The 26,868-nt window shown below is 40.7% G+C and overlaps 1 protein-coding gene across 1 annotated transcript in view; it reads right to left on the bottom strand.

The window, feature by feature from the left end:
- Positions 1–26,868, bottom strand: part of Psmb7 (proteasome 20S subunit beta 7) — a 63,680-nt gene that overhangs the window by 10,407 nt on the left and 26,405 nt on the right. The window contains exon 6 of the mRNA XM_045141615.1: positions 20,433–20,491. Within this exon, the coding sequence (XP_044997550.1) occupies positions 20,433–20,491 (59 nt within the window). The remainder of the gene's footprint in view (positions 1–20,432; positions 20,492–26,868) is intronic.

The raw sequence follows: 26,868 nt of genomic DNA, 5'->3' as shown, positions 1-26,868 counted from the left end.
ACACAGGTGAGGCACAGCAGGCTGATGCACCCAAAGACACTCAGCTATGTGAGTGCCAGGGACTAGTGCCAACTGTGCCTGGCACCACCAAAGCCTAGTTCCCTACCTCATCATTAGGAGAAATGGTGACGAGCAAGTAGTTTTGCTAGAATCTGCAATGGCGAATGGAAGGAAAAATACCTAAGTTTCCAGAGAGAAAAAGACCAAAAGAGACAAGAACATATTGCACTCCACAAGGAGAAGAAATCAGTGTTCACAGCAAAGTATACACAAATGTACATTTCCAAGGCTGCACTAATTGAAAAAAAAAAAAAGAAAAAGAAAATTGCAAGAAAGACTAGGTTTTTGTTTTGTTTTGTTTTGTTTTTTTAAGTGAGAGGGGTTTAGAATTTAGCCTTACGGGTACATGTTAGCCTAGTGTGCAGAAAGCCCTGGGTTCAGTCTATATCTCTGCATAAACCAGCCATGGGAATGGGCACTTGTGATCCCAGCACTCAGCAGGTGGAGGCAGGAGGATGAGGAATTCAAGGTCCTCCTCGGCTACACAGCAAGTTCCAGGATAGTCAAGGTTATATGAGATCCTGTCTCAAATAAAATAATTTAAATAAAATAAAATAAAAATTAAGCTGGGCATGGTGGCACTTGGGAGGCAAAGGTAGGAGAAGCACTGTGAGTTTGAGGCCAGCCTAAGACTACATAGAGAATTCCAGGTCAGCCTGGACTAGGGCAAGACCATAACTCAAAATAACAAGGAAGGAGGGAAGAAGGGAAGGGAAGGGAGGGCAGGGGATAGGATGGGAGAAGGAGGAGGGAAGGAGGGAGAAAGAGAGAAAAAAGAGAAAGAAAAAAAAAAAAAAGAAAACGAGGCTGGCCCAGGAATAAGATCTTACTGTCTTTTTCTTTCTCTTTTGCCTCCCTCCCTCCTCTCCTCTCCCTCTGGGGAAACAATATGGCAGTGATTGCGGTAATAGATTCCAAGAGAGCTGGCAAGGGCTTATCACTTGAAAATGGGTAGGGAAGGAACTCAGTAGTAGAGGACTTCCCTACCAATGGTTGGGCTACGTAAGTGATCACAGGAGGGTACTGATTCCTGTCAGGGTTCTCTTTCTCTCTAATTAATAATAGGAATTAATGTATTTTCTAGACAATGGTACTACAATAATATATCCCTACAGGAAAGGGTCAAGATAAAGTTAGAGCCACTGTAAGCCTATGTAAGTTATTTGGGATGAGAGGGACAAACATGTTAAGAGTCAATATATAAATGCTGTTTCCCATTTCATGGGTGGCAGGACTCAAAAATATCTCTCTGGGGACAGAGAAGATGGTTCAGCAGTTAAAGGCACTTGCTTGCAAAGCCTACTGGGCCAGGTTCAATTCCCCAGCACCCACATAAAGCTACATGCAAAAAGTGATATAAGCATCTGGTGTTCATTTGTAGCAGCAAGAAGCCTTGATGTAATATCCTCCCCTCTCGCATGCAAATAAATGAAAATATTTTCTGCCGGACGTGGTGACACGTGCCTTTAATCCCAGCACTCAGGAGGCAGAGGTAGGAAGATTGTGGTGAGTTCAAGGCCACCCTGAGACTACATAGTGAATGCCAGGTCAGCCCAGGATAGAGCAAGACCGTAGCTCAAAAAAAAAAAAAAATATTTTTTTTTTCTAACATACTCTGCCAGGCCTTTAGCATACAGCAGAACAACCACATGGGACTAGTTAACTAAGAATGCAAGAGCTATAAACATGTAGAAAGAAACTCTAAGGGATAATCATAGGCATGAGGAAGCTGGCCCTGGGAAAGGTCAAATTATAAGAAGTGGCTGGTCCAAAGTATGGCAGGGGAACAAGACAACCACAAGGAGCTAGTAATTCAGACCTCTTCCATACAAGCCCTGGGTGATCAACTTTTCCTAGGCCATAGTCTTAGATAAACATTTTCTTTTTAAAATATATTTTATCTTTTATTTATTTATTTTGGTTTTTTGAGGTAGGATCTTGCTCTAGCTCAGGCTAACCTGGCATTCACTATGTAGTCTCCTACATGGCCTCAACTCACTGTGATCCTCCTACCTCTGCCTCCTATTGGGATTAAAGGCATGTGCCACCACGCCCAGCTAAACTTACAATTTCTTAAAGGGGTGGGAGGCAGGTGTACTTCCAAAAAGGGCACAATGAAGCTGGGTTTTGGTGGTCTTTTCCTGTAATCCCAGAACTCCTGAGGCAGAAGGAGGAGGATTACCTCAAGTGTCAAGCCAGTCAGGACCGTAAAGCAGGAACTTCTCTCAACAAAAGTACACAAGGCAATTTACAGAATCTAGGTCTGATGGAGATATTCAGTGTATTAACTGTGGCATAATAGAGGGAGGGAAAATTTAAGAGAATAAAGTTCCAGATAAAAATTCAGTTCAATTAATGACTAGCTGCATGACCTTACTAGTTTCATCAGTCAGCATTTTTAGGTCCCAATTTCCTCATCTACAAAAGAAGGCCTAATCTAGCACGCAGCCTTTCAGTTCCTCTCTGTCCTGAGCAGATGCTAACTAGACAAAATACTAGAGCACAAAATAAACTGTATACAGAGTCTTGGATGCAGGGAATCCCTGACGTGACTCTCCCTTTCCCTAATGTTCACAGAAAAACTAGAAGGCAAAGCCCCACTCTTCCAGAATTTCTAATGCGACAAGCAACTATTCAACTCCCAGTTCACAGCACATCAATTACCAAAGTAACCATTGTATCATAAATGAAATTCAACAGACATAAAAGCTTAGCTCTCCAGGGCATGGCCCCTTCACAGGAAGTGGACTAAGGAGCACATTTTCACTCATCTCTGTAGAGTACTAGGAGGCAAGAAAATTTATACCTATTGCAGGCAAGCTCTAGGCCAACGGGTTATCCAACTTTCTCTTCAAAACCACCATTTAGGGCTGGAAGACAGAGTTCAGCAGTTAAGGCACTTGACTGCAAAGTCTAATGACCCAGGTTCAATTCCCTTGTACCCATGTAAAACCAGATGCATAAAGTGACGTATGCATCTGAAGTTCATTTGCAATGGCTGAAGGCACCCATATTCATTCACATTCTCTCTCTGTTGGTTTTTCACCCATGAAAACAGAACCTCTTAACAGTATCCAAAACTAGCAAACTAGTTCAATCATTTATGGTACTTTTCCTATAAAACTATTTCACAGCTGCACACACGCAGCTTTAAGAGTACCACTCTTAACATTACACCTTCAAGGTTAGATTTGATCAAACTGAGAATATCTCCATCATTTTGACTCTATACTCATCAAATCTCAAAGAGAAAGCCTGTGAAATTCCTATCAATAATACTTCAAAATGTTTACATTTTCCTAAAGTACAGATACACCTTCAGAAAACAAAATGAGTCAAATTGTCTTCTGACAACCCTATATGTCAATAGAAAAGCCACCATTTAACTTAGTTTTCCCACCAGGCAATTTGTTGATTATAAATTTTAACTAAAACTAAGACAAAGCCAAGAGCATTGACATTTTCTTTACAAGTTTACTGCAGGGAGAGGCAATCAAGAGGACAGAGAAGAGACTTTGATACACCTGACATGACTAGCTTCAGCCCACATTAGGAGTAAATGTGATGCTTTATTCATGGGGCACATAGCACAAGAGCCAAAAGCTCAGGGCCAGAGCCAAACCTCTTTGAAGCCCAAGTACTTCCGTTCATGCTAGCTCCAATTATCTTCACCCCAACTCTTCTCAGCTGATCTAATATACATATACATTATATACATACACACACACACATTACATTACATGTGTGTGTGTGTGTGTGTATACATATACATGCATGCAAGAAACCCAAACTCAAGAGAAAGTTTACTGTCAAGCAAGGAGGTAGATTTGAGTTACTAAAGAGACGGATGTGGTAAAAGAAAACATAAAGGTTCAAGAAAAAAAATTATTTTTCAAAGTGTTTTACTGTATTGCAGGCTGTCTTTGAATTTGAGGCAATCCTTCTACCTCAGTCTCCTAAGTGCTACAATGATAAGCATGTGCCACCATACCTGGATTTCATCTGATTTTTACCAATATACTTGTCAAGGAATCAAAGTCAATAGACCTTTATACCTTTTCTGCTTGTTTCTGAGGTAGGGTCTCACTCTAGCCCAGGCTTGGCCTCAAACTCACAGTGATCTTACTTCTGCCTCCCAGGTGCTAGGAGTAAAGGTGTGCACCACCACACCCAGCCCTTATACTTTTTAATCTTTTCATTTTCTGTTATCAGTTTCAATTTTAGAAGAACTATATTCCAATGTGATGACTATCAGAAACAGCTGCACTCTATAAACACAGTATTTTCAAAAACCTATTCTAGGAAGTAATATTAAACAAAAATATCTGTTTAGGCTGGGCATGGTGGCACACGCCTTTAATTCCAACACTTGGGAGGCAGAGGTAGGAGGATTGCCATGAGTTCAAAGCCACCCTAAGACTACACCATGAATTCCAGGTCAGCCTGAGCTAGAGTGAGACTCTACCTCGAAAATAAATAAATAATCTATTTAGAACAACTTCATTATCTTTTTTTTTTAAGGTAGGGTCTCACTCTAGCCCAGGCTGACCTGGAATTCACTATGTAGTCTCAAGTTGGCCTGGAACTCACTGTGAGCCTACCTCTGTATCACAAGCGCTGGGATTAAAGACCTATATCATCACGCCAGGCTTTTTTTTAATTAGAGAGAGAAAGAGAATGAATTGGTGCACCAGGACCTCCAGCCACTGCAATTGAACTCCAGATGCATGCACCACCTTGTGTGCTTGTGCGCTTGCATCACCTTGTATGTCTTGTTTATGTGGGATCCGGAGAGTCAAACAAGGGTCCTTAGGCTTTCAGGCAAGCATCTTAACTGCTAAGCCAACTCTCCAGCCTAGAACAACTTCATATCTTTTTGTGCTATTTGTTTCTGCAGTTTCAGGGTTAGGAGAGAGTAGTATAAATTGCCTTATGGAAACCCACAAATAACATTATCTATGAAGGTTAAAACTGTAACTACTTTCCTGAGGTACGCTGCTGGGGTCTCATTATAGCCAGTAATCTCACATTCCACCATGCACAACACACTTAAGTACCAGCATCTCCCAATTACATGCTGCATAATCTCAAAGGATATGTGAAAAGTCTACACAGCTTCTGCACCCACTGCTGAAGCACAGCCACCTCTAATGGAACGTGGCAGCTTTCTAAACTAAATATTCACACATAGGGACAGGGCTGCTAAGCTCTAGCCCTAACTCTTGGATGATGAGCCGATGCTAATTAAAAGGCCATAATGCCTCAAAAAAATGACCCCTCAGACAACTTTAGATACAATTGAGATCTGTTTTCCTATTTCCAAATGTGTTCTGCTGTCCAAACTTCTAGAGTTACACACTTGGCCCATACCAAATGCCTTTGTATGAAATGATCTTTTCAGGCTCCAGTCCCATCCTTCCTTAGACACCAGGACAAGCAACTCTAGTGACAAGCCACATGCCCTTTGAGACTGCCTGAAAGTCTCCTGGGAGGATTTCTTCAGTTCCCCTCTGCCTTCTCTCTACAACCCCCTCCCCTTTGCAAGTGGTTTTTCTCATCCTTTTTGAATCATACTTTGAGTAGTTCTTTGTGTGCCTGTAACACCAATGGGTTGTAACTGTTACAAAGAGTCACAGAGCTTCATCAACAAACCTTGGCTGAACATGAGCCTACCTTGTACATGTCTGGAAGGATCAACCCTTGTCAAAAGCTCAGAGACCTTAACAGTGACCCCAAAAGCCACTCACCTACTCAATTGTGTTTTTGTTATTTGTTTCTGAGGTAAGGTCTCACTCTAGCCCAGGATGACCTGGAACTCGCTCCAGGCTGGTCTTGAACGATCCTCCTACCTCAGCCTTCTGAGTGCTGGGATTAAAGGTATAAGCCACCAGGCTCACTCCATTAAGCCATTCTTCAGGTGCTACAGGCACCAAAGAATAGCAGCCTGCTGGCCCTGCCTGTGCCATTTGCAGTGCCTAAGGAGTTTCAGAGAAGAGTCACCTTCTGTAAGTTTCCTCAAAAGTAGAAGATATCCAGGGTACATCCACTCTTAACATAATCATTTGACTATTTTAGGAATTACTTTTACTTCAACTAGCAATAATCAGCAGTTGCCATAATCATTTGGGTAGTTGGTTTTTTTTTAAGCTATTTTTACTTCAGCTAGCAAAAAACCAGCACTTGGTATAAGCAGTCATGTGCATTTAATTAAAAAGAGGGGAAAGGGTTTAGCAGTTAAGACACTTGTCTGTGAAGCCTAAGGACTCAAGTTCAATTCTCCAGTACCCATTTAAGTGGCTAGACTAGAGCTTTGGTGCACTCATTCTCTTTCTCTCTCTCTCAAATAAATAAAATAAAGCCAGGTGTGGTGGTGCAGGCCTTTAATCCCATTACTTGGGAGGCACAGGTAGGAGGATCACCGTGAGTTCAAGGTCACCCTGAGACTACATAGTGAATTCCAGGTCAGCCTGAGCTAGAGTGAAACCCTACCTTGAAGAAAAAAAACAGAAACAAAAAACTGTCACAATAGTAATGGCTTTGAAATATCTCATCTAAATCAACTTTATTCTCATCCCTCTCCATTTTAAGAATTGCCAGCCCCTTCAAATATTGGTAGTTTTGTTTATTCAGATCTTTTTTTTTTTTTTTTTTTTCAGGTAGAATCTTCTCGCTCTAGTCCAGACTGACCTAAATTTAACTATGTAGTCTCAGGGTGACCTCAAACTCAGTGATCCTCCTACCTCTGCCTCCTGAGTGGTGGGATTAAAGGCGTACGACACTGTTCCCGGCTTCCAGAACGTTTTTTAAAATTTTTTTAAAACTTCTTATTTATTTATTTGAGAGCGACAGACACAGAGAGAAAGACAGATAGAGGGAGAGAGAGAATGGGCGCGTCAGGGCTTCCAGCCTCTGCAAACGAACTCCAGATGCGTGCGCCCCCTTGTGCATCTGGCTAACGTGGGACCTGGGGAACCGAGCCTCGAACCGGGGTCCTTAGGCTTCACAGGCAAGCGCTTAACCGCTAAGCCATCTCTCCAGCCCCCAGATCTTTTTGATAAAAGAATTTTGCTGACTTTTCTTCCTTGAGTTGATTTATTTTATATATATGAAAACTGTGAAGTTGGTTTGTCCGTCCGTCCATCCCGTTAGTCCATCCTTCCTTCTTCCCTTCCTCCCTACTTTTGGCTAGAAATGAAGTATCTCTGACTGTGTAAAATACAGGAGTATTTTAAAAATTACCATGTTTCAGATCAGAAGGTTAAAAACAGCAGAGAAGCAATTTAAAGCTTTCCAGCCCAGTGATTCAGTGAAGCTTAGCTCAAGCCCACCAGGCCCAACTCTTGAGGGTAGTGGCCCCGCTGAATGCATAAATGCCTGCTATGATGTTTACCTTTTTTGTTAAATGTTAACTTGCACGTAGAACGTAAACCTACAACAGGAACCACATTTAAATATTTAGCGCCAAATGTTAATCTAAACTTAATTTTTCCACAGAGCCACTTTATTTTTTTAAAAGAATGAAACTTTCCTAAAATTCCTAATCACACTTCAGTGTGTATTAGTGGATATGTAATGTCGGGCTGCTTGCACACTCACATGCCCACCACCTCCCCCTTACTGATATCACGCACCACACAAGTATAATAAACCATGTTAATATTTCATACCACTGTGAAATATGCTGGAGTATCAATTCAACATCTGCTGTCTTTAGGGCCTGGGAGTCCCGCAGAGACACTTTCAATTTGTAATTGAGTTCTATGCTGAATTAATCAGCAGTTTATCTTTTTTACGAAAATAATGTCTTCACCACTAACCCAGATTTACATTAACAATTTATGCCAAATTACCTGCCAAGACAAAACTTATAAGATTCTAAGCTACCATCCAGGAACATTCGGTCTTATATTTCATTTCTTGTTATTTCTCTAACCAATATGTAAGAAAAGTAGAAATCCATTGTTCAAGAGCTCGTGGGCCTTAAACCATAGACAACATCTTGGATTTGTAAGACAACCTCAACCACCAACCTGACAATAAAATTCACAGGGTTCCCTACCCCTCTGGAAACTGCTATTCAGGAACAGTTATAATTTGCAGGGTTTGTTTTTTTTTTTTTTAAATAAAATAGATGTCTAGAATAGAAAGAAACAAGAAGGGCAATTTCTTTTATTTCTTCTTCCAAGGAATCCTGGTAATTCAAACTTGGCTTGGGCTGAGTGCCAGAAAGACAACCCAACTAAAAGGAGCATTTTAAGTGCCTTCAATTATGTACCTGAGACCCAAGTTGATAAAAGTGACTCAATGAGGTAAGAGGGAAGAAGTCTATTTTCTTTTTGATACACAATGCCTAACATTTGGTCAGTGATCTCTTCCCTTTAACTCTACCTACCACATTTGGAAGATACTAGACATCCCATTCAACACTATTCCCGAGTCTACCTTTGCCTCCCTCTCAGCAGTCCCTGGTCATAAAAAAAGTCACATTGCTTCCTGGATTTCTGCCTCAGGTGCAGAAAGCAACATACTTAGTGAAATATTTCTCTTATATGGTGGTCTACTTCTCCCCACATTTCAGTTACAGGATAAATGTAAAGAAAAAAGTTTCCAAAGGAACACCTGCTCCAAAAAAATGCATCATAAATAATTACCTATATACTACATAGTAAAATAATCCCTTCTTTTCAATCTGCTTTTGTAATAACTGTGTAGGAATTTTTCACCACCATTCGGAAAAGCCTTTACCAAAATTACTCCTAGATACAATGAGAATCTACTGGTTATGAAAAAATATGAAACTAAGCACAGGAATATGTTTGGCAGAATTTTTTTTAAGAATCAATAGTTGCCAGAATGTTACTTGCAAATATCCTTTTGTTACTCCTCAAAGATTCAATCTTGAATTTGAGATTTGGCCCAAAAGGAATAGATTCCCACCTCATGAAGATTTAAGTAAATTACCTTTCCTCTTGGCCACCTATCTAGAACTGTCATTTCAAAACTTTCTTTACCACTTCCCTAAAATATCCTATTTGCAACCTAGCAGCAAGAGTGAAATGAAAACTAGCCCCACCATTAACTGAAGCTCTGGAGACAGACAAGAAAGACACCAACTAGGTCAGAGAAATGAACATCAAAGTGGCCACTTCTAAGTTAAAACTATCCCAGAGAACCAAAGGGAGAAAAACAATCACTTTTAAAACCAAATGCTATTGTGGCAGAAGTCCTACTCTTGAATCATCAGGCAGAAAACCAAAGAAAATGTCCTCTAAGTCCCACAAAATTCAAATGTTAACAGGGAGACAGACCCAAGAGTCCCTTTCTGCCTCTCTAAAGTGAATTGCTGGCAAGTTGTAATTCAATACAGAAATCTTACTTTTTTTAAAAGAAGAGAAACAACATATCAAGTCCCAGTCTCTTCCTCTTCCTCTTTCTTTTTCTCCCTATGCCTCTTTTTATGGTTAGATTACAGCCCTTTTCTCTTACCTATCTTTCTCCCCTTCATTTAAAGCCCATGCTTAAATCTTTATCAAAATAAGCTTTCTTGGGCTGGAGAGATGGCTTAGCGGTTAAGCACTCGCCTGTGAAGCCTAAAGACCCTGGTTCAAGGCTCGGTTCCCCAGGTCCCACGTTAGCCAGATGCACAAGGGGGTGCACGCGTCTGGAGTTCGTTTGCAGTGGCTGGAAGCCCTGGCGCGCCCATTCTCTCTCTCTCCCTCTGTCTTTCTCTCTGTGTCTGTCGCTCTCAAATAAATAAATAAATAATGAACAAAAAATATTAAAAAAAATAAGCTTTCTTAATAAACTACAACTTTGATTTATAATCTAAAGGGGAAGGGATAGTTTAAGGTATCTGATGCTGGCAAAAGAGGCTTTCCCCATCAACAGTGTTTCCCACTATCATCTATTCAGAGATTTAATGGGAAAATTCCCCTCCCAAATCAACTCCTGTACCTATAAATGCCTATTCATTGCTAAGATTAATTAATTAATGCCACTTAACTCACTACTACAGATAGCTCTATAGGGGCTTCATCTCAAGGTTCTAATACCTCTAAGACCTAATGCTTTAAGTTAAGTAAAGCCAGAAAGAAAATTTTTGAGGTAAATTAATACTTTGGCCAACCAAGAGAGATACAATTTTACTACATATAATGCTTCTGGACAATCAGTGAGGAGAAATTATGAAAGGCAAATGAAAACAAGCTGGGCATGGTGGTACATGCCTTTAGTCGTGGAGGTAGGAGGATAGCTGTGAGTTCTAGGGCAGCCTGGGACTACATACTGAATTCCAGGTCAGACTGGGCTAGAGTGAAACCCTACCTCAAAAAGAAAAGGGGGGGGGGCTGGAGAGATGGCTTAGCGGTTAAGCGCTTGCCTGTGAAGCCTAAGGACCCCGGTTCGAGGCTCGGTTCCCCAGGTCCCACGTTAGCCAGATGCACAAGGGGGCGCACGTGTCTGGAGTTCGTTTGCAGAGGCTGGAAGCCCTGGCACGCCCATTCTCTCTCTCCCTCTATCTGTCTTTCTGTGTCTGTCGCTCTCAAATAAATAAATTAAAAAATTATAAAAAAAAAAAAGCAAATGAAAACAGTCTCAGGGAGATTATCCAAAAGGGATCTTTCAATATATAAACAAACATGCAATCAACACTGCCCAAATCCAGTGTATATAAGAAACATGTCTAGGCTGGGTGTGATGGCACATACCCTAATCCCAGTCCTGGAGGTAGGAGGATCACTGAGTTCCAGGAAACCTGGAGACTACAAAGTGAATTTCAGGTCAGCCTGGGCTAAATTGAGACCCTACCTCAAAAACAAAAATAAATAAATAAATTTTAAAAAACAAAAGCATGTCCAATGCTCTAATCTGTTTGTTCTATCTAAACATTTCCAGGTTACACTAATCAGTAAAGGGTCCACAGTGAGCACCATTCACATCCATTTAGCAGATGTTAAGTGTTGGAGAAGATGTGGAACACAAAATCTCCCTGCACAGCTAAATGCACAGACACTATAGAAAGGTCTGGCAGTGTCACAAAAAGTTCCCACAGACTTACCATGTGACCCACCCAACAATTCTGCTTCTAGGTATATACCCAAGAGAAACCACAACGTAAGTCCACAAAGAAATGAACATTCACAGCATATTACAGCCAAAAAGTAGAAACAATCCAACTTATCCAACATCTGGGTGGACACATAAAATGCAGTACATCCATACAATGGAATAATATTGCAATCATAAAACAGAGCTGAGCACTGACACATGCCACACATGCATGGACTATTACAGAAAGTCTGCCATAAGGCCATGTATTATATAACAGCATTGGTGTAAAATGTCTAGAGTAAGTGGGGTGACAGAAAACAAGCAACCTTTTTTGGAAGAGGTAGAGTAAGGGAAATGTCCTAAAATTGACTGGGGAGAGACTTGCCACAGCTGGTATCAATCTACTAAAAATCACTATATACTTAAACTAGGTGAACTCTATGGATGTGAATTATATATCAATGAAGCTGTTACTAAATAATAACCAGACACCCAAATTTCTACAATAAATGAGCTAAAAAATTTAAAAGATGTCACAAATCAACAAATCCACATTCTAGTAACTGAAAAGCATAACCCACAATAAATAAAGAGAGTTCTGATTTGAACTGTACATTTTTCCCTCAGCCATACAAGATACCCTAAAAAGATGTAGTATTATACAAACATAACCTTAAAATCTACAATCTGGAAAACGAAGACAAGTTCAGCTCATTAAGCTAGCATCTATTAAAGTGCCACAAGAAAAACAGTCTTAAGCACCACCAAGACACGTAAGAAAACCACTGTTTGCTGTATTTGTCAAAGGTCAGAGTTTTCTTTAAATTTTGCATTTACTTAAAACCGTATTTGATGCCAATGGGGCTCAAGTTACACAGGAAGGTGCTTCGGCTAAACACTGGTAGTCTTCCTTGATCTCCATTGTCTGCTGTGTGGTTTCTGCCAGCAAACCTCCCAGCAAGTGGTCACCTTCCCAAGGAGTCATTAAACCTCTCAATGTCAGCTGGTGGGATGAGCCAGCAGCTTCCACACCTGAGCCCCCATGGCAGGGACAGAAACACTTGGATCAAGATCACTAATGAATACAGAATTCATATGCCACTTGTCAGGGCTCCTAAGCTCTGAGTCCACAGATGCAACCTAAATAAGATGGAGGACAGAACAATTGTTGACAAAGATTAAAAAGTTTTTGGCAGTTGGAAAAAAGGAGCAGAACTCATTATTCAAATGATAGTCTTATTTTTTTTAAGTTATTCATGCCATGCCTCAATGGACAAATGTCATTCACCAGTAAAGATGTCTTGGTCTTATTACTAAGTCTACACATTTGTAAATAGGCTAAAGAAAAACAACTCTTTTTAAAAGCATATTTAAGAAAGAGAATGAGAATGTGTGCCAGAGCCTTTAGCCACTGCAAATATACTCCAAATGCCTGTGCATCTGGCTTACGTGGGTTTGAGGAAACAACCTCAGTCCTTAAGCTTCACAGGCAAGCACCTTCACCACTAAACCAGCCCAAAACAACTCCTTTACAAATAACATTAGAAAGATTTGGGGAAAAATTAAAAACAACATATTTAGGGTGGAAGACACTCAAAGATGGAAAAAAAAAAAAACAACACTGGAACCAGGTGTGATGATTGCATGCCTGAATTCCCAGCACTCAGGAGGCAGAAGTAGGTGGATTGCTATGAGTTCAAGGCCAGCCTGAGACGACCTAGTGAATTCCAGGTCAGCCTGGGTTAGAGTGAGACCCTATCCCGAAAAAGCAAAACAAACAAACAAAAAAAAACTAGAACTTAAGAGAAAAGGCATACCCAAAACCAAATTACCACCTCCTCTCTTCCCCACAGCTTCTCATTTCTTTACACATTTCTGTTCTGGACTCCTATTACCAAGCTTACACAAAGGATGCTGAAGCTGATTCTCCTCCTCTGACACACGTGGCTTTCTGCTGTCTTCACAAAACCTCACCAGAGAAGAGGAGCAGCCCAAAACACTGGCACCTCTACTGACCTGGAGTAAGATGCTGTCTTAACTTTGTTATGGAATTACAGGTCCCACAAAGAAGCAGAACAGGAGAGCAACAAATTTTATCAACTCTAAACTACAACTCATGAGAGTTCAAATCCCAACTGCACCAGTGACCAACTATGTAACCTCAGGCACACTGGATGACCTCCCCATACCAATTTTCCTTTCTTCAAAATTAGGGTAACAAAGTACTGACTTGCAAAATTACTGAAAAGTGAATGAGAAAATAAAGAAAATGCTTTCAGAAGGGGGCCTGGCACATTATAAACATCCATTATGATGGTCGCTGTTTTCACTCTCTACCCCATACTAAAGCAGCAAATACTTTCATGGTCTGCACTATATATTCCAGACTTTATCTGCTGTCATCATGGCCCCACTACATGGGTCTGTCTTTCATATTAAGCTTTTGGATGGCCAAATAATCACAATAATTGTTGCTATGTGACATTTCCATTCTACTATGTAGTATAGAAAAAAGCAACCACAATATTTTAATCAATTTTGTGTGCATCACCATAGGAATTACACTGACCACATCTAATTCTCTCAGCACCGAACAGGTACATATCTGAATGCTAGCCCACAGACAAGTACCCCCACATGCTCAGAACCAAACTATGAATATAATGCAAACAAACCAGCAGCCGCATACCCCTTTCTGCTGGCCATACTGACCTCATACTATCCTCTTCTGAGACCATCCTTTTGTGCCAAACTGAAGAGTTCTTAAAAAGCAAAATCAGGGCTGGAGAGATGGCTTAGCAGTTAAGCACTTGCCTGTGAAGCCTAAGGACCCCGGTTCAGGCTCGATTCCCCAGGACCCATGTCAGCCAGATGTATAAGGGGGCACACGCATCTGGAATTCATTTGCAGTGGCTGGAAGCCCTGGCGTGCCCATTCTTTCTTCCCCTCTCTCTCTCAATCTCTCTCTCTGTGTCACTCTCAACTAAATAAAAATGAACAAAAAAATTTTAAAAAAAAGCAAAATCATGCAGATTTCTGACACTACTGTCCATCTGCAGCTTTAGTGCCTGTTATTAGATGATACAAACATATCATCACTAAGATTTTTCTGTAAGAATACCATACTGGTACAACGTCTTTCATTATTTAAAGCATATCTATAGCTGCCTGCAATAACAGATTCTGTTTTCTTGGTACCTAGGTGTTTGGCATCACATATGCCAGGTAACCACAAGCCTTTAGTGTAATGGCTACCCACATCTTTAGCAATCTACAAGAGCTTCTCTAGAGGACAGCACTGGCAAAGTAATGAAGTACGACTCCATAAATCAGACAGCTGAAGTAGCACTTGTACACTTCACCATCTATCTTCAAGATACCTTCTTTCTGAAGGGCACAAGGTAAGAGCTCATCACTGGGTACTGCAGCCAGAAAAAGGACCATCATAGTAGGCACTGACTAACCATGTGCTACTTAAAACTGCAGCCACACTAAGACTGGGGTGTGTGGGGGTTGGGGGAGAGAATCCTACTGGTGTTAGCATGCCTCAGGCAATGGTAGAGGCTTCAGCAAGTCATCTTCAAAAGGCAGGGAGCCAGAGCTCTAGAAACCTGCAAAAATTGGCTAAGCCTGCAGTCTTCATTGCTTTAAGTTGAGCATCTTCAAAGTCTAGAATTCTAACTGTAGGGCACAGCAGCTGCCACTGCAGATCTGATCCTCTCAGCTTTTGGCAGCTCTCAACTTGAGATTCTAGCAAAAGAATTTTTCAAGTTGCTATTATTGCCTGTCATGGATTTATAAATATTGTGCACTATCTGCTGTGGCATGGCTCTCGGGGGACACCAGAGCATGCCAAATGCACAACAGAATGAAAAACAGTTTCTATTCTTCAAAAAAATGCTAATTTTTTAACTGTACTCACACGATGTGTTTGGTGAGCAACTTCAATAGTACAGAATATGTATCAGAGAGGGAAAAGCTGATTGTCTTTTCCAGCAGCATTCAGCTGCTACTTTCATTAAGCTTGTTTAATTAGATTCCAGATGCTAATTTGCAAGTCGATACCAGAGGGTGCAAGACAGTTTGCCTTTGAATCATCTCTCTGTGATGTGAGGGTCCTGCCGCACACCACTACCCTTCGGCAGCCTTTGCATGGTATTCTGACAATTAGTGCAAAGAGAGGACAGTATTGATCTTGACAGACTAAATATTAATCTTCTACCTATTTTAATGAATTATAATCTTCAAGAGTTTAAATTTCTCACTAGGCTAAATAAACTATTCCTTCTTACAAAAAAATAAAATGGAAGAAAAACTAACCTAAGTTATCTATTTAATTTCTTAATTCCCTCCCACCCAAGATAAAACTGTACTTTTGGTTAGCAATTCCTGTGATTTTCAAGATACAAATAACACCATATTCCCAATTACTATGGTCACATTCCTCAAAATTACCTGAAGAGACCACCACAGTGTGATAAGCATTAGCACTACCATCCAACTAGCCTATGGGTAACCACCACCAAGGACTTAATTCTTAGAACAGCCTCAATGAAGAAGAAAAAACTATAAAACTATAATTTACCATCACCAAAATCATTTCTCAACACCCCTGTCATTAAGTCAACTCACCACATTTTAAAACCCACTATTCAAATACAAAATCTGAATAAGCACCTTTGTTTATTAAAAAAATAATAAAGCATGAGACTTTTCACCAATAAGAAATACACTTTTAGGAGCTGGACACAGTGGTGCATGCCTTTAATCCTAGAACTTAGGAGGCAGAGGTAGGAGGAATGCCACAAGTTCTAGACCACCCTGAGACTACATAGTGAGTTTCAGGTCAGCCTGGGCTAGAGCAAAACCCTACCTCAGAAACAAAGAAAAAGAAAGAAAGAAAGAAAGAAAGAGAGAGAGAGAGGGAGGGAGGGAGGGAGGGAGGGAGGGAGGGAGGGAGGGAGGGAGGGAGGGAGGGAGGGAGGGAGGAAGAAAGAAAGAAACAAACAAACTTTTAGGTACTAGGAAGATGGCTCAGCAGTTACAGGCACTTGCTTATAAGCCTGGCAGCCCAAGTTCAATTCCCCAGCATCCACATAAAGCTAGATACAAGGTGGCGCGCACACACCCATGATCCCCAATATACCTAAGTCAATAGGAGGCAGAACTAAGGAGAGTCCAGAAGCTCACGGGTCAGCTTGACTAGCACAAGGCAAGTTACTCGTTGACTATGCAAATACACTTGGAAGCTTGGTAGCAAGGATTAAAAAGAAAAAAGAAAGAAACTAAACATTATGAGACCACTGCAGTCAATACTCAGGCCACAACTAGCTGAGAATTTTTATGTGGGCTGGAGAGATGGCTTAGCAGTTAAGGAACTTGCCTGCAAAGCCAAAGGACACAGCTGTGATTCCCCACAACCCATGTAAGCCAGATGCAAAAGGTGGCACATGGGTCTGGAGTTTGTTTGCAGTGGCTGGAGGCCCTGGCATACCCATTCTCTAAGTGCCTCTCTCTTTCTTTCTCCCCCCCCAAAAAAAACAAATAAGTCAATATTTTTAAAAACTGTTTTGTGTCTTAAACCCACCATTTACTTGGCAATTTCTCTGAAACTATGAACAAGAATTTTGCAGGGCATGGTGGCGCATGCTTTTAGTCCCAGCACTCGGGAGGCAGAGGTAGGAGGATCACAATGAGTTCGAGGCCACCCTGAGACTCCACAGTGAATTCCAGGCCAGCCTGGGCTAGAGTGAGACCCTACCTTGAAAAACCAAAAAAAAAAAAAAAATTCATTCAAACAAGAATTTCACTCAAGGCAAGTCACTGGCCCAAATGATCTGAAACAGCAGAGGAATCCTAACTGGGATGCTGTTCTGGTCTACCCTTCCCCAATAAGCTTCTGCTCTGTGCTCCATCTTTTTTCACCTGGAAACTTCATGGGGTGTACTGCTGTTTTAAAGATTCAGCACCTATCTCCACACCTAGCATATTGGAGAAGTTCAAAAAAGTGTTGCTTAATGCATAATACAGGCGTTTAAATGAGCACTTGCGAGGCACAGGTAGGATCGCCGAGAGTTGGAGGCCACTCTGAGACTACATAGTGAATTCTAGGTCAGCCACAGCTAGATTGAGACCCTACCTTACAACAACCACCCCCCCCAAAAAAAAAAGGCTGGAGAGGTGGCTTAGAGGTTAAGCACTTGCCTGTGAAGCCTAAGAACCCTGGTTTGAGGCTCGATTCTCAGGACTCACATTAGCCAGATGCACAAGGGGGCACACGCATCTGGAGTTTGTTTTCAATGGCTGGAGGCCCTGGCACGCCCATTCTTTCTCTCTTTCTATCTGCCTCTTTCTCTCTCTGTCACTCTCAAATAAATAAATAAAAACAAAACAAAAGAACATACAGACTTGATATTTTCCTATTTACAATATCAAAGCTCCACCTTCATTTTTCAAATTTCAAAAAGCAGTAGTAAAGTTAATTTCACTTGTTCTACTTAAAATGTGACTATTAAAAAGAATGTAACTCTGTTTTCTTTGCTTTTAACCTCTTTCCAGTCAGTTCCTTCCTCTTTTTAAGTATAGTCTTTCTACAAAGTTCTGAGTGTTAGGGTGCTCATTATAGTGTTCTCCAAGATAAGGAAAATGGGTGTGTGCTATTAATGAAAATGTATCACTTTTGTGTAACTTTACCACTGCTTTTATTTAACAAATACATTTTTAAAAATCCTATTTCAGGGCTAGAGAGATGGCTTAACAGTGAAGGCACTTGCCTGGAAAGCCGAAGGACCCAGGTTCGATTCCCCAGGACCCAAGTAAACCAGACACACAAGGGCATGCATGCATCTGGAGTTGGCTTGCAGTGGCTGGAGGCCCTGGTATGCTCGTGCTCACTCGCTCACGCTCTCACTCCCTCAAATAAATAAGTAAAATATTTTTATAAGTCCCATTTCAACATGAGATCCATATAATTTGTATGTATATGTGTATGCACTGATGATCAGAGCCAGGGCCTCATGTATGACAGGCAAGTTCTCTACCACTGAGGCATACTCCCAACTCCCAAGATTTTTTTTTTTTTTTTTTTTTTTTTTTGGTTTTCGAGGTAGGGTTTCACTCTAGCTCAGGCTGACCTGGAATTCACTATGTAGTCTCAGGGTGGCCTCGAACTCACAGCGATCCTCCTACCTCTGCCTCCCGAGTGCTGCCAAGATATTTTTAAGTATCTATTTAGAAGGTAGGTTTTTAAAATATTATCCAGACAGGTATTAGACAATTATTTGCCTCACATTCACAGTTAAAACAGATTCTATATTAAAAAAAAAAGATTCTGCCTTCACTTAATATTGATTTTCACTATCAGTGTCAAGTTTTTTAATAAGTAAAAAAAAATCCTAACATGATAAATGTACATAATCAACCTAAACTGGACTTGAATGAATCTATTTCAGGTTTCATAGGTTACAAAACATCAAGTCCTCCAAGTTACAGATGTGATCAATCTAAAACTCACATTCTTCAGATTGATAGCACAAGTTTTATTGGAGGGAGGCTGACATTTCCCTTTTCTCCCCAAAATCACATCTAGATTAAATTATCAGCCTCTGAACCATTCCAAGGGTCAGACTTGAAACAGTATAAAATTACTTTAGCAGTATTAAGTCACTTTTAATATGCTTCATACTTTCAACTTTTTCTGCAACTCCCATTTTTCTTTATCACATGGAGGTTCCAATCAATTCGAAATAAACAAAACTTTCACAAAAATTTGAAAAGATTAATGTGGTTTAAAGAAGACCTTGACATTAAAATTCCTCTATACTTAGGAAATGAGAGAACTTGGCTTTATTTTTCTTTTTAAGTAACCTGTACCTATTATATTTTCTCTGTGTATTTAAGAACCCCAAACAGAAAATGCTGATATGGGAATAAATTTTTACACTGAGAAATGAGAAAAGAATCCTAATTTAATTTATACTTTTATAATTAGGCATATGTATTCTTAATTGGAGAATGTCACTATCATTTTTAGTAGAAAATATCTATCTAGATTCTATACATTTTAATTATTGCAGCTAAAAATGAGAGGAAACCAATTTTACTGACCATATTACCAAAAATCACAATAGTTTCTGACAGAAATCTGTCCTGGCTGACCAGAATCCCCAACCATAGGTAATCTGGCTTTTACAGCACTTGACCCAAACCTAAAGGACAGAGACCTTCAGAGCTCCAAGGGCCCTTAATGTTCCAATGACAATGAGATCATGGAAGAATAAAGTATCTTTAATTTTGTTTAATTACTCATTTGTTGTTAAAATTTAACTTAATTTTTCTTCTCTCTCCAAAGATGATTAGGCATAAGACACTGTAAAAAAAAAATAATAATTCCCACCAATATCCTCTAGTATTGAAACAAAATGTTGCAAAGTCAGAAAGGACAAAAACCTATTTATCAAGAAATGAGGTAAAACACTCCTAAACTGCCTACAAATTACTGAAAAGTTGACATTCCCTATCAAAAAATTAGCCATTGAAACTCCCAAGCGCAAACAATGAAGGCTGCCCTGAAGAGTTATGTGCCAATATGGTACAGATGCACTGCAGTAGAGGAGTAACGTGGTACCATAAGCACCCAAGTATGCTTAACACGCTTCAGAAACAGCAACAGGAGATGAGCACATTTGTCAGTGGATGGATGACTCTTTTTTGGGGAGGGGTGCTTTATAGAAGACATATCTGTAATTAAAGCAGACAGGGACAATGTCTTTCACAAGACATTTTGTGTAAGAATTATAATAAAAGAATCTCATATAAAATATTTGAGACATTAGATCCATTACACCCTGCGAAGACTACTGTCCCTTCTTTTGTTAAATGCTGAAAGATCTTATAGGGAGTTTTAAAAATTGATCCCATTTTTTATAAATAAGGTCTGTTTATCATTTAAGACATACATAATTGCTCTATTCTTAGTGAACATAAAAACAGGTTGTTCTGATATTTGCTGATACAGAAATCTTAGTATACAAGAAAATAACTCATGCTACAACAGCATTTATAGCCAAGAAGAGTTCTTGACAGCCCACAGCCAGAGCAAAAACCTGAAATATTCTGGTTCCTCAAGGCCGAGGGAAAATACAACAGGGCTACCATAAAGGACGCTTTCTCAAGTAGCAAGTCTCCTAGGCAAACATATGTGCCAAAGAACATTCCAAATAACTATGATACTGTATAAGCTTTGAAGAAGGAATCAATTTGTAAATGTCTGGCATACAACTGGAAAAAGAGCTGACAGAAGAAAACTTCAGGAACTTACATACCTCCATATCTGGCCTAAACTTATCTTCAAACACAGCCATAGCTGCCAAGGAACCGGAACCTGTAAGAACAAGATGCACTTTTAGTACACTTTACCACCTCCCAACTTCTCCATCTCAAGTCTACCTCAAGGCAATAAAAACAGCCAAATATGCCCAATGTCACATTCAAGTACAAGGTAAATATCAATCCTAGAGGCCAAATCAACAAGGGGAAAGGCAATGCTTCCCAAAGCCTGGATGCATACATTAGCTCAGGTAAATCTGCCACTGACCCTGCTTCTACTGCTGGCAGATTTAATTATACACCATTCACAATGAAATGCTAAAGCATGAAAATGAGGTTATGGAGAATTTGGATTTCTTTTCAAAAAGTGAATGCTACATAATTTCATTTGTCCTGTGCTGTAAGGCTTGTACTCCATATTGTGCTTTGGCGGCTGCTGGGCACAGCACTAAATACCAAATGTGTTAAAAAGAATACATTGCTTTAATGAGCTGGCCCTGGTGGAGTCACCTTGACACACAGGGAAGAAACTACCATACCAGTAATGGTAATAGGACTGCAAGCCACGGCCACCAGGTTATCCCAGCTACAACTGTAAAATACTTTGTTACATGGCATTTATTTGGAGCTATTATTTTTAGTTTGTACTTTGAAAAGTAACAGCTGAATAGTCAAAATGACAAAGACACAAAAATTTATTATTACAATAGCAAATGGTTGAAAGGTTATGCTGCAGATATTAGGAGAGCAAATTTATCCAGACCAAAGTAGAATGCAAAGGCATTACCAACAAGACTGGGCCCCTTTGAACGGATGCAAAAGGCAGCTCAGCACTATGTGAACATTTAAACTTGCTTTGTTCAGAAACCAGAGAATCTTCAGAAAATTGTCATCCTATCTGTACAGAGTTCTGGCAATATTTCAGGATACTCCACTTTTGGAGAAAGGATACAGTTGCCCACATTTTTTACTCCAATTAGAAGATTTTTTGGCATTTATTACTTTTTAACTTGTTTTGCATAACACTATCTATTTAGCTGGGTCACAGAGAAAACCATATTTTCTATTTAAAATGATTTGTGTACATCGCTTGACCACCTCAATGGTTTAGCAAAGGAAAAGGCAGCGATTAAACAGTTTCAAATGAGGTGTCCTGCTGATTTTATCAAGTCTGCTGAATGTATAATGAAAAAGGAGAAGCTGACAGCAGCGCTGCACGGAGGAAATACAGACTACCTTCTCTGAACCATTTAAGGAGGTCCAATTATAGATCAAATTTAAAGGGTAGAAACGGCAGATTTATAGACACAAATCAATGAACATGGTAATCCCAATGAATATGACAGATACTCCTGTTAGGGAATATTGCTGCAGTTGAGGATCATTACCTTCACAGCACTGGATACATCACATCTAAAGCAGTGGGAAGCGTCAAGTGTAGACCAGCATTACAAGCAATGACTATTCATTTAGGCTCTGGGAGCAAAAGGCAACCCCATTTCCCCTCTTGCCTCCTCCTCCCTTAAAAAAAAAAAAAACTAAACACTAAAAGCCCTCAGGAAAGGAGACAAAAATTAAACATATATAAAACCAGCACACTCCCCAAAACCCCAACATAACATGGAGGGATAATTTCACCAAACCAAACTTCTGAATTTCAAAATAAACATGTCCTTGAAAAATATGGAAATAGAATCAAATTCTACCAATGGCTTTGTGAATCACCAGCTCACCCTAAGTAACCTAAGTTTCTGCTTTAAGGCACAGGTGAGAACCAGTCTTCGGTCTCCCTAATAAATGATGAGCTGGTTTTGTGTGGAAAACAAAGGGTAGCTGTCAGGAAGAAATACGAAAATTGTAAATGAGGAACTCTCAGAGCAAAAAAAAAAAAAAAAAAACTTCTAAATACAAAATATTCTGCATCATGGCCAAAGGCAGGCATGCCTTGCCATTGTGTCCAAGATTATCTATCCTAGGGAAGAACCCAAGGGTATATGGACTGACAGGCTGGAGACCCACATTTAAAAAGGACACAAGAAGGCAGGGGGATTCACCTAAAAGCTAACAATCTTGTGAGGATACTAATGGATTATTGTTAAACAGAAAAACAAGCTTACCTTAAAGGTATTTAAAAACAAAACAAACCCTGGCCATGTTTTCTGCTGGGCCCTCCTGTCTTTGGCATGTTCACAGTAACACTTTTACTCCTTTCTCCTAGGCATATATTTGCGCCTGCTCAGCTGCATTCACTATGTTAGAATAATTTTTCCTTTAACAGAATTTTTTTTTTCTGCTTGTCAGCAATACTATGGACACAATTTCTCTAAATGGAAGTGCCAGACTACAACACCCAACTTCTTGCAACAGAATGTGGGGAGCACTCTACAGTAAAGAGGTGGTTTTCAAGAGCTGGCAGGTGAACACAGGAATGACATAGGAGTCTGTTGCCTTCTCTGATTATACATCTACCCAACACACAGTGTTGAGAAATGTTCTGAAAAGTTTCCTAATTCCCCTGAAATCAAAGATAAGGCAGCCCCAAAATAAAGCTAAGAAGAAAGGGAATTTCAAGTCAAGATCATTTCTAAATCACTTCCAAATTACTTCCTAGTCCCAGCTTTTCAGGAGAGGACTCTGGCGCCCCCTTTTCAGAAGTACAGAGAAGTGTCAGGAGATGGCACACACTAGTCAACAGGTTTCTAGGTAACTCTGAATGCATCCACTAAGTAGCAAATTGGGCTGAGAATTCTCATAGGATGATAACTGCCCAGAACCAGGAGACCAGGAAGAGAATACTCATAGAATTTATCCTCACAAAATTTTAAGTTGGTGCAATGGAGACACAAGGAAAAAGGAGCTTGTCATCTTTTTTAAAGGCAAACTCAAAAAGAATGGTATTCTCAAATATGTTATTCAAGTTTTCTAGATTTCTGTCCAATGCCCAAATCAATACAGGAAAAATCATCAGACATATGCCATATTAATACAGCGGCCATGTGCCCTACCAAAAAATTCACTTTCCTTCTAAACTATTATAATACCCTGAGCCATCCAGTATTTCAATGTACCTAACCTGACATTATCACACAGAAAACTAGAACAAGCTCTTTAGAAAGATCATTTATTGATTTTTCTAATCCAAAAACAAGCACATCTTCAAGTTTAGAACTATCTGGTTTCCCATTAAGGAACAAATGTATAGAAAATCAGGACAGTATGCCCAGTACTAGGGACTGAGTTCCATATGTGTGTCCAGTTATGCAGACAGACGCTTTCTACACATGAAGGCTGAGCTCTGTGAACACAGGATTTGCAGCCTGCACTCCTCCATCTTCCACCCCAGTAGGAAAGAGGGGGCACCTGAGAAAGCAATCAGGGCAGTGCTGAGCTCCATCATGCCCCACATCATAGTTTATGTCATGCAGTCATCATTATAGCAATCCACTGCGATGATAACCATCTAGATTACAGGATAGCAAGCACAGGGGCAGAACTCCCACCTCAGCTGTGACCACATGTGTCTCTCTCATAGAGAAAGTTCTATGTGCTACAAGACAGTTCAGAAAGGGTATACAATGCTTCCTATGAGCATGGCCTGGTCCCCTCAGCTCCCGGCCCCTCCCCCCAATACACAAAGAGACTTGATCCTCCACCAGTACCTCATTACCATGCCCCAAAAGCTCATGCCATTGAGCCTTCTCACCTTCACACCTTGGTTAGTCCCTTGACCTCTTGAGAGTACACAGCACTCCTAGTCATCTTTAAACTCCGGCTTCTTTTTAGGACCCATCCTTGATCACCCCCCACCCTACAAGAGTTTACCACTCATTCTTATGACCTGTCCATCTGCTCATAGGTACAGTATAGCCCCACACCTAGCTGACACTCAACAAATACAAGCAGATATGTGTTGGATGAAGAGTGAGTACAGTTGGTCCAGTGGAAGAACAGGAGGATATGAGATGGCCCTGAAGGAGTGAAGACAGCAATCAATGCCTTTATAAAGTATAAAAGAACATTCACAGCCAGGTATGGTGGTACACGCCTTTAATCCCAGCACTTAGGAGGCAGAGGTAGGAGGATCGCCATGAGTTTGAGGCCACTCTGAGACTACATAGTGAATTCCAGGTTAGCCTGGGCTAAAGTGAAATCCTACCTCGAAAAACCAATACAAACAAAAAACATTCATGGGCCAACACCCTATTCACCACACCAGGCTGAATAAAAGACAAACTTAAATGTAAAGCAAGTTCTATTTACTAAAGATGCTTTAAAGCAACAAAACCATATCCTATTCCCTAATCACCTTAATCTCTGTCCTAGCCTGGCCCAAAGTTCTCCCTTATCAGAAGAGTGAACTACCCTTCTTGAATTTCTGCAATCTACTAGCAAAACTCTATCTCATCAGGAATTCTGTAATTGCTCCTTAGCAACCTCCACAAGCCTGCCTTTTTCAGCCCACCCAGTTACCAGTGTTGCTTTCAGAACAAAGCTCTTTAAAAGAGAAAAACAAGGTGTCCTTCAATGACCATCATTAGAAAGATGCTCCTGTAGGCTGGTGAAATGGCTTAGTGGTTAAGACATTTGCCTGTGAAGCCTAAGGACCCTGGTTTGATTCCCCAGAACCCATGTAAGCTAAAGCACAAGGGGGTGCATACATCTGGAGTTCATTTGCAGTGGCTAAAGGTCCTATTGCACTCATTCTCTCTATCTGCCCCCTCTCTCTCAAATAAATAAATAAAACATTTTTTAAAAAAGAAAGATGCTCCTGCAAGTCCCCAGAATGACTCCTACTCACTCTCTGTCTTGCCTCCCAGACTCACTGTCCTCCCCCATGTACACTCATTCCATCTCTGCTGGCTCCTCACCCACTGAGGAACCCAGCTGGAGAGACCAGGATGGGGGAAAATATACTGTTCAGGCACCAGCAACACCAGAAATCTGTGGCAGCCACTCAGTGGATACCGCCCTACCTCAGCTTCCCTAAAGACTCTTCTTGTAACTGACACCCTATAGAATCTTAGGAAGCCATGGCCTCCCCCCACTACTGTCCCAACCAGACTCACCCACAACCTTTGAGGTGACACTGGCGTTCAAAGAAGAGGCCCAAGCTGGGCATGGTGGCGCACGCCTTTAATCCCAACACTCGGGAGGCAGAGATATGTTCACCATGAGTTCAAGGCCACCTTGAGACTACATAGTGAAATCTAGGTCAGCCTGAGCTAGAGTAAAACCCTACCTCAGGTGGGGGAGGGAGACAAAGAGGAGGCCCAAGCGCCTATGCCCAAGGGCCACACCTCCAGCCAAGTTTGTAAATGCAGAATCTGTTCTTGGGAGTCATAAGTCAATGTAAAAACAAAAAAAGGAGGGGGGCTGGAGAAATGGCTTAGCGGTTAAGGCATTTGTCTGCAAAGCCAGGTTCGATTGCCCACTAGCAATGTAAGTCAGATGGACAAAGTGGCACATGCATCTGGAGTTTGTTTGTAGCAGCTGGAGGCCCTGGAGTACACATTCTCTCCCTCCCTCTCTCTCTGCCTCTCTCTTAAATAAATAAATATTTTTTCTTTTAATAAAAAGGAATAATAGCCAGAGCTGACAAAGCTGATAAACAGACACCAAAACACTGGGAGAGGTAAAAGAGAAGGAACTTTTCCGATGGGAACTTAGAAACATCAACAGGAAATCAAAAGCTGCACATACCCACAATCTGCATTCTACTGCTAGGAAGTTACTCTAAAGAAATGAATTGACAAATACCCAAGTCATGCATTTCAAAAAAGGTAACTGAGCCGGGCATGGCAGTGCACACCTTTAATCCCAGCACTAAGAAGGCAGAGGTAGGAGGACTGCAGTGAGTTCAAGGCCACCCTGAGACTTCACAGTGAATTCCAGGTCAGCCTGGGCTAGAGTGAGGACCTACCTCGAAACCCCCCCCCCAAAAAAGGTAACTGCTTAGGTTAGCAAAGTACCACCACAGATTCAAAGGTCCAATAATCAAGAGAGAAAATAAAAAAGCAAGACATGGGCTGGAGGGATGGCTTAGTGGTTAAAGTATTTGCCTGCAAAGCCAAAAGACCCAGGTTCGATTCCCTAGGACCCACGTTAGCCAGATGCATAAGGAGGTGCACTCATCTGAAGTTTGTGTACAGTGGCTAGAGGCCCTGGCACACCCATTCTCGCTCTTTCTTTCCTCCTCTTTGTAGATAGTTTCTTTTAAAAAGCAAGACACTATGTATACAAGTCAATTAAACATGACAAAGCATTTTTATCTGCATTAATTAAATTAAAAGGTGTCCATAACGAAGTCTTTAGTGGGATAAAAGCATTCTACAAATAATATCAACAGATGTGCTTATGTAATACACATGATACACCTGGAAGAATATGAATCAAATATTATGCTTATTTCCGAGTAGTGTTATTTTCCTTTTG

The sequence above is a fragment of the Jaculus jaculus genome, chromosome 1, assembly GCF_020740685.1.
Source record: "Jaculus jaculus isolate mJacJac1 chromosome 1, mJacJac1.mat.Y.cur, whole genome shotgun sequence".
Classification (NCBI taxonomy): domain Eukaryota; kingdom Metazoa; phylum Chordata; class Mammalia; order Rodentia; family Dipodidae; genus Jaculus; species Jaculus jaculus.
This window is presented reverse-complemented; position numbering and strand designations above follow the sequence as displayed.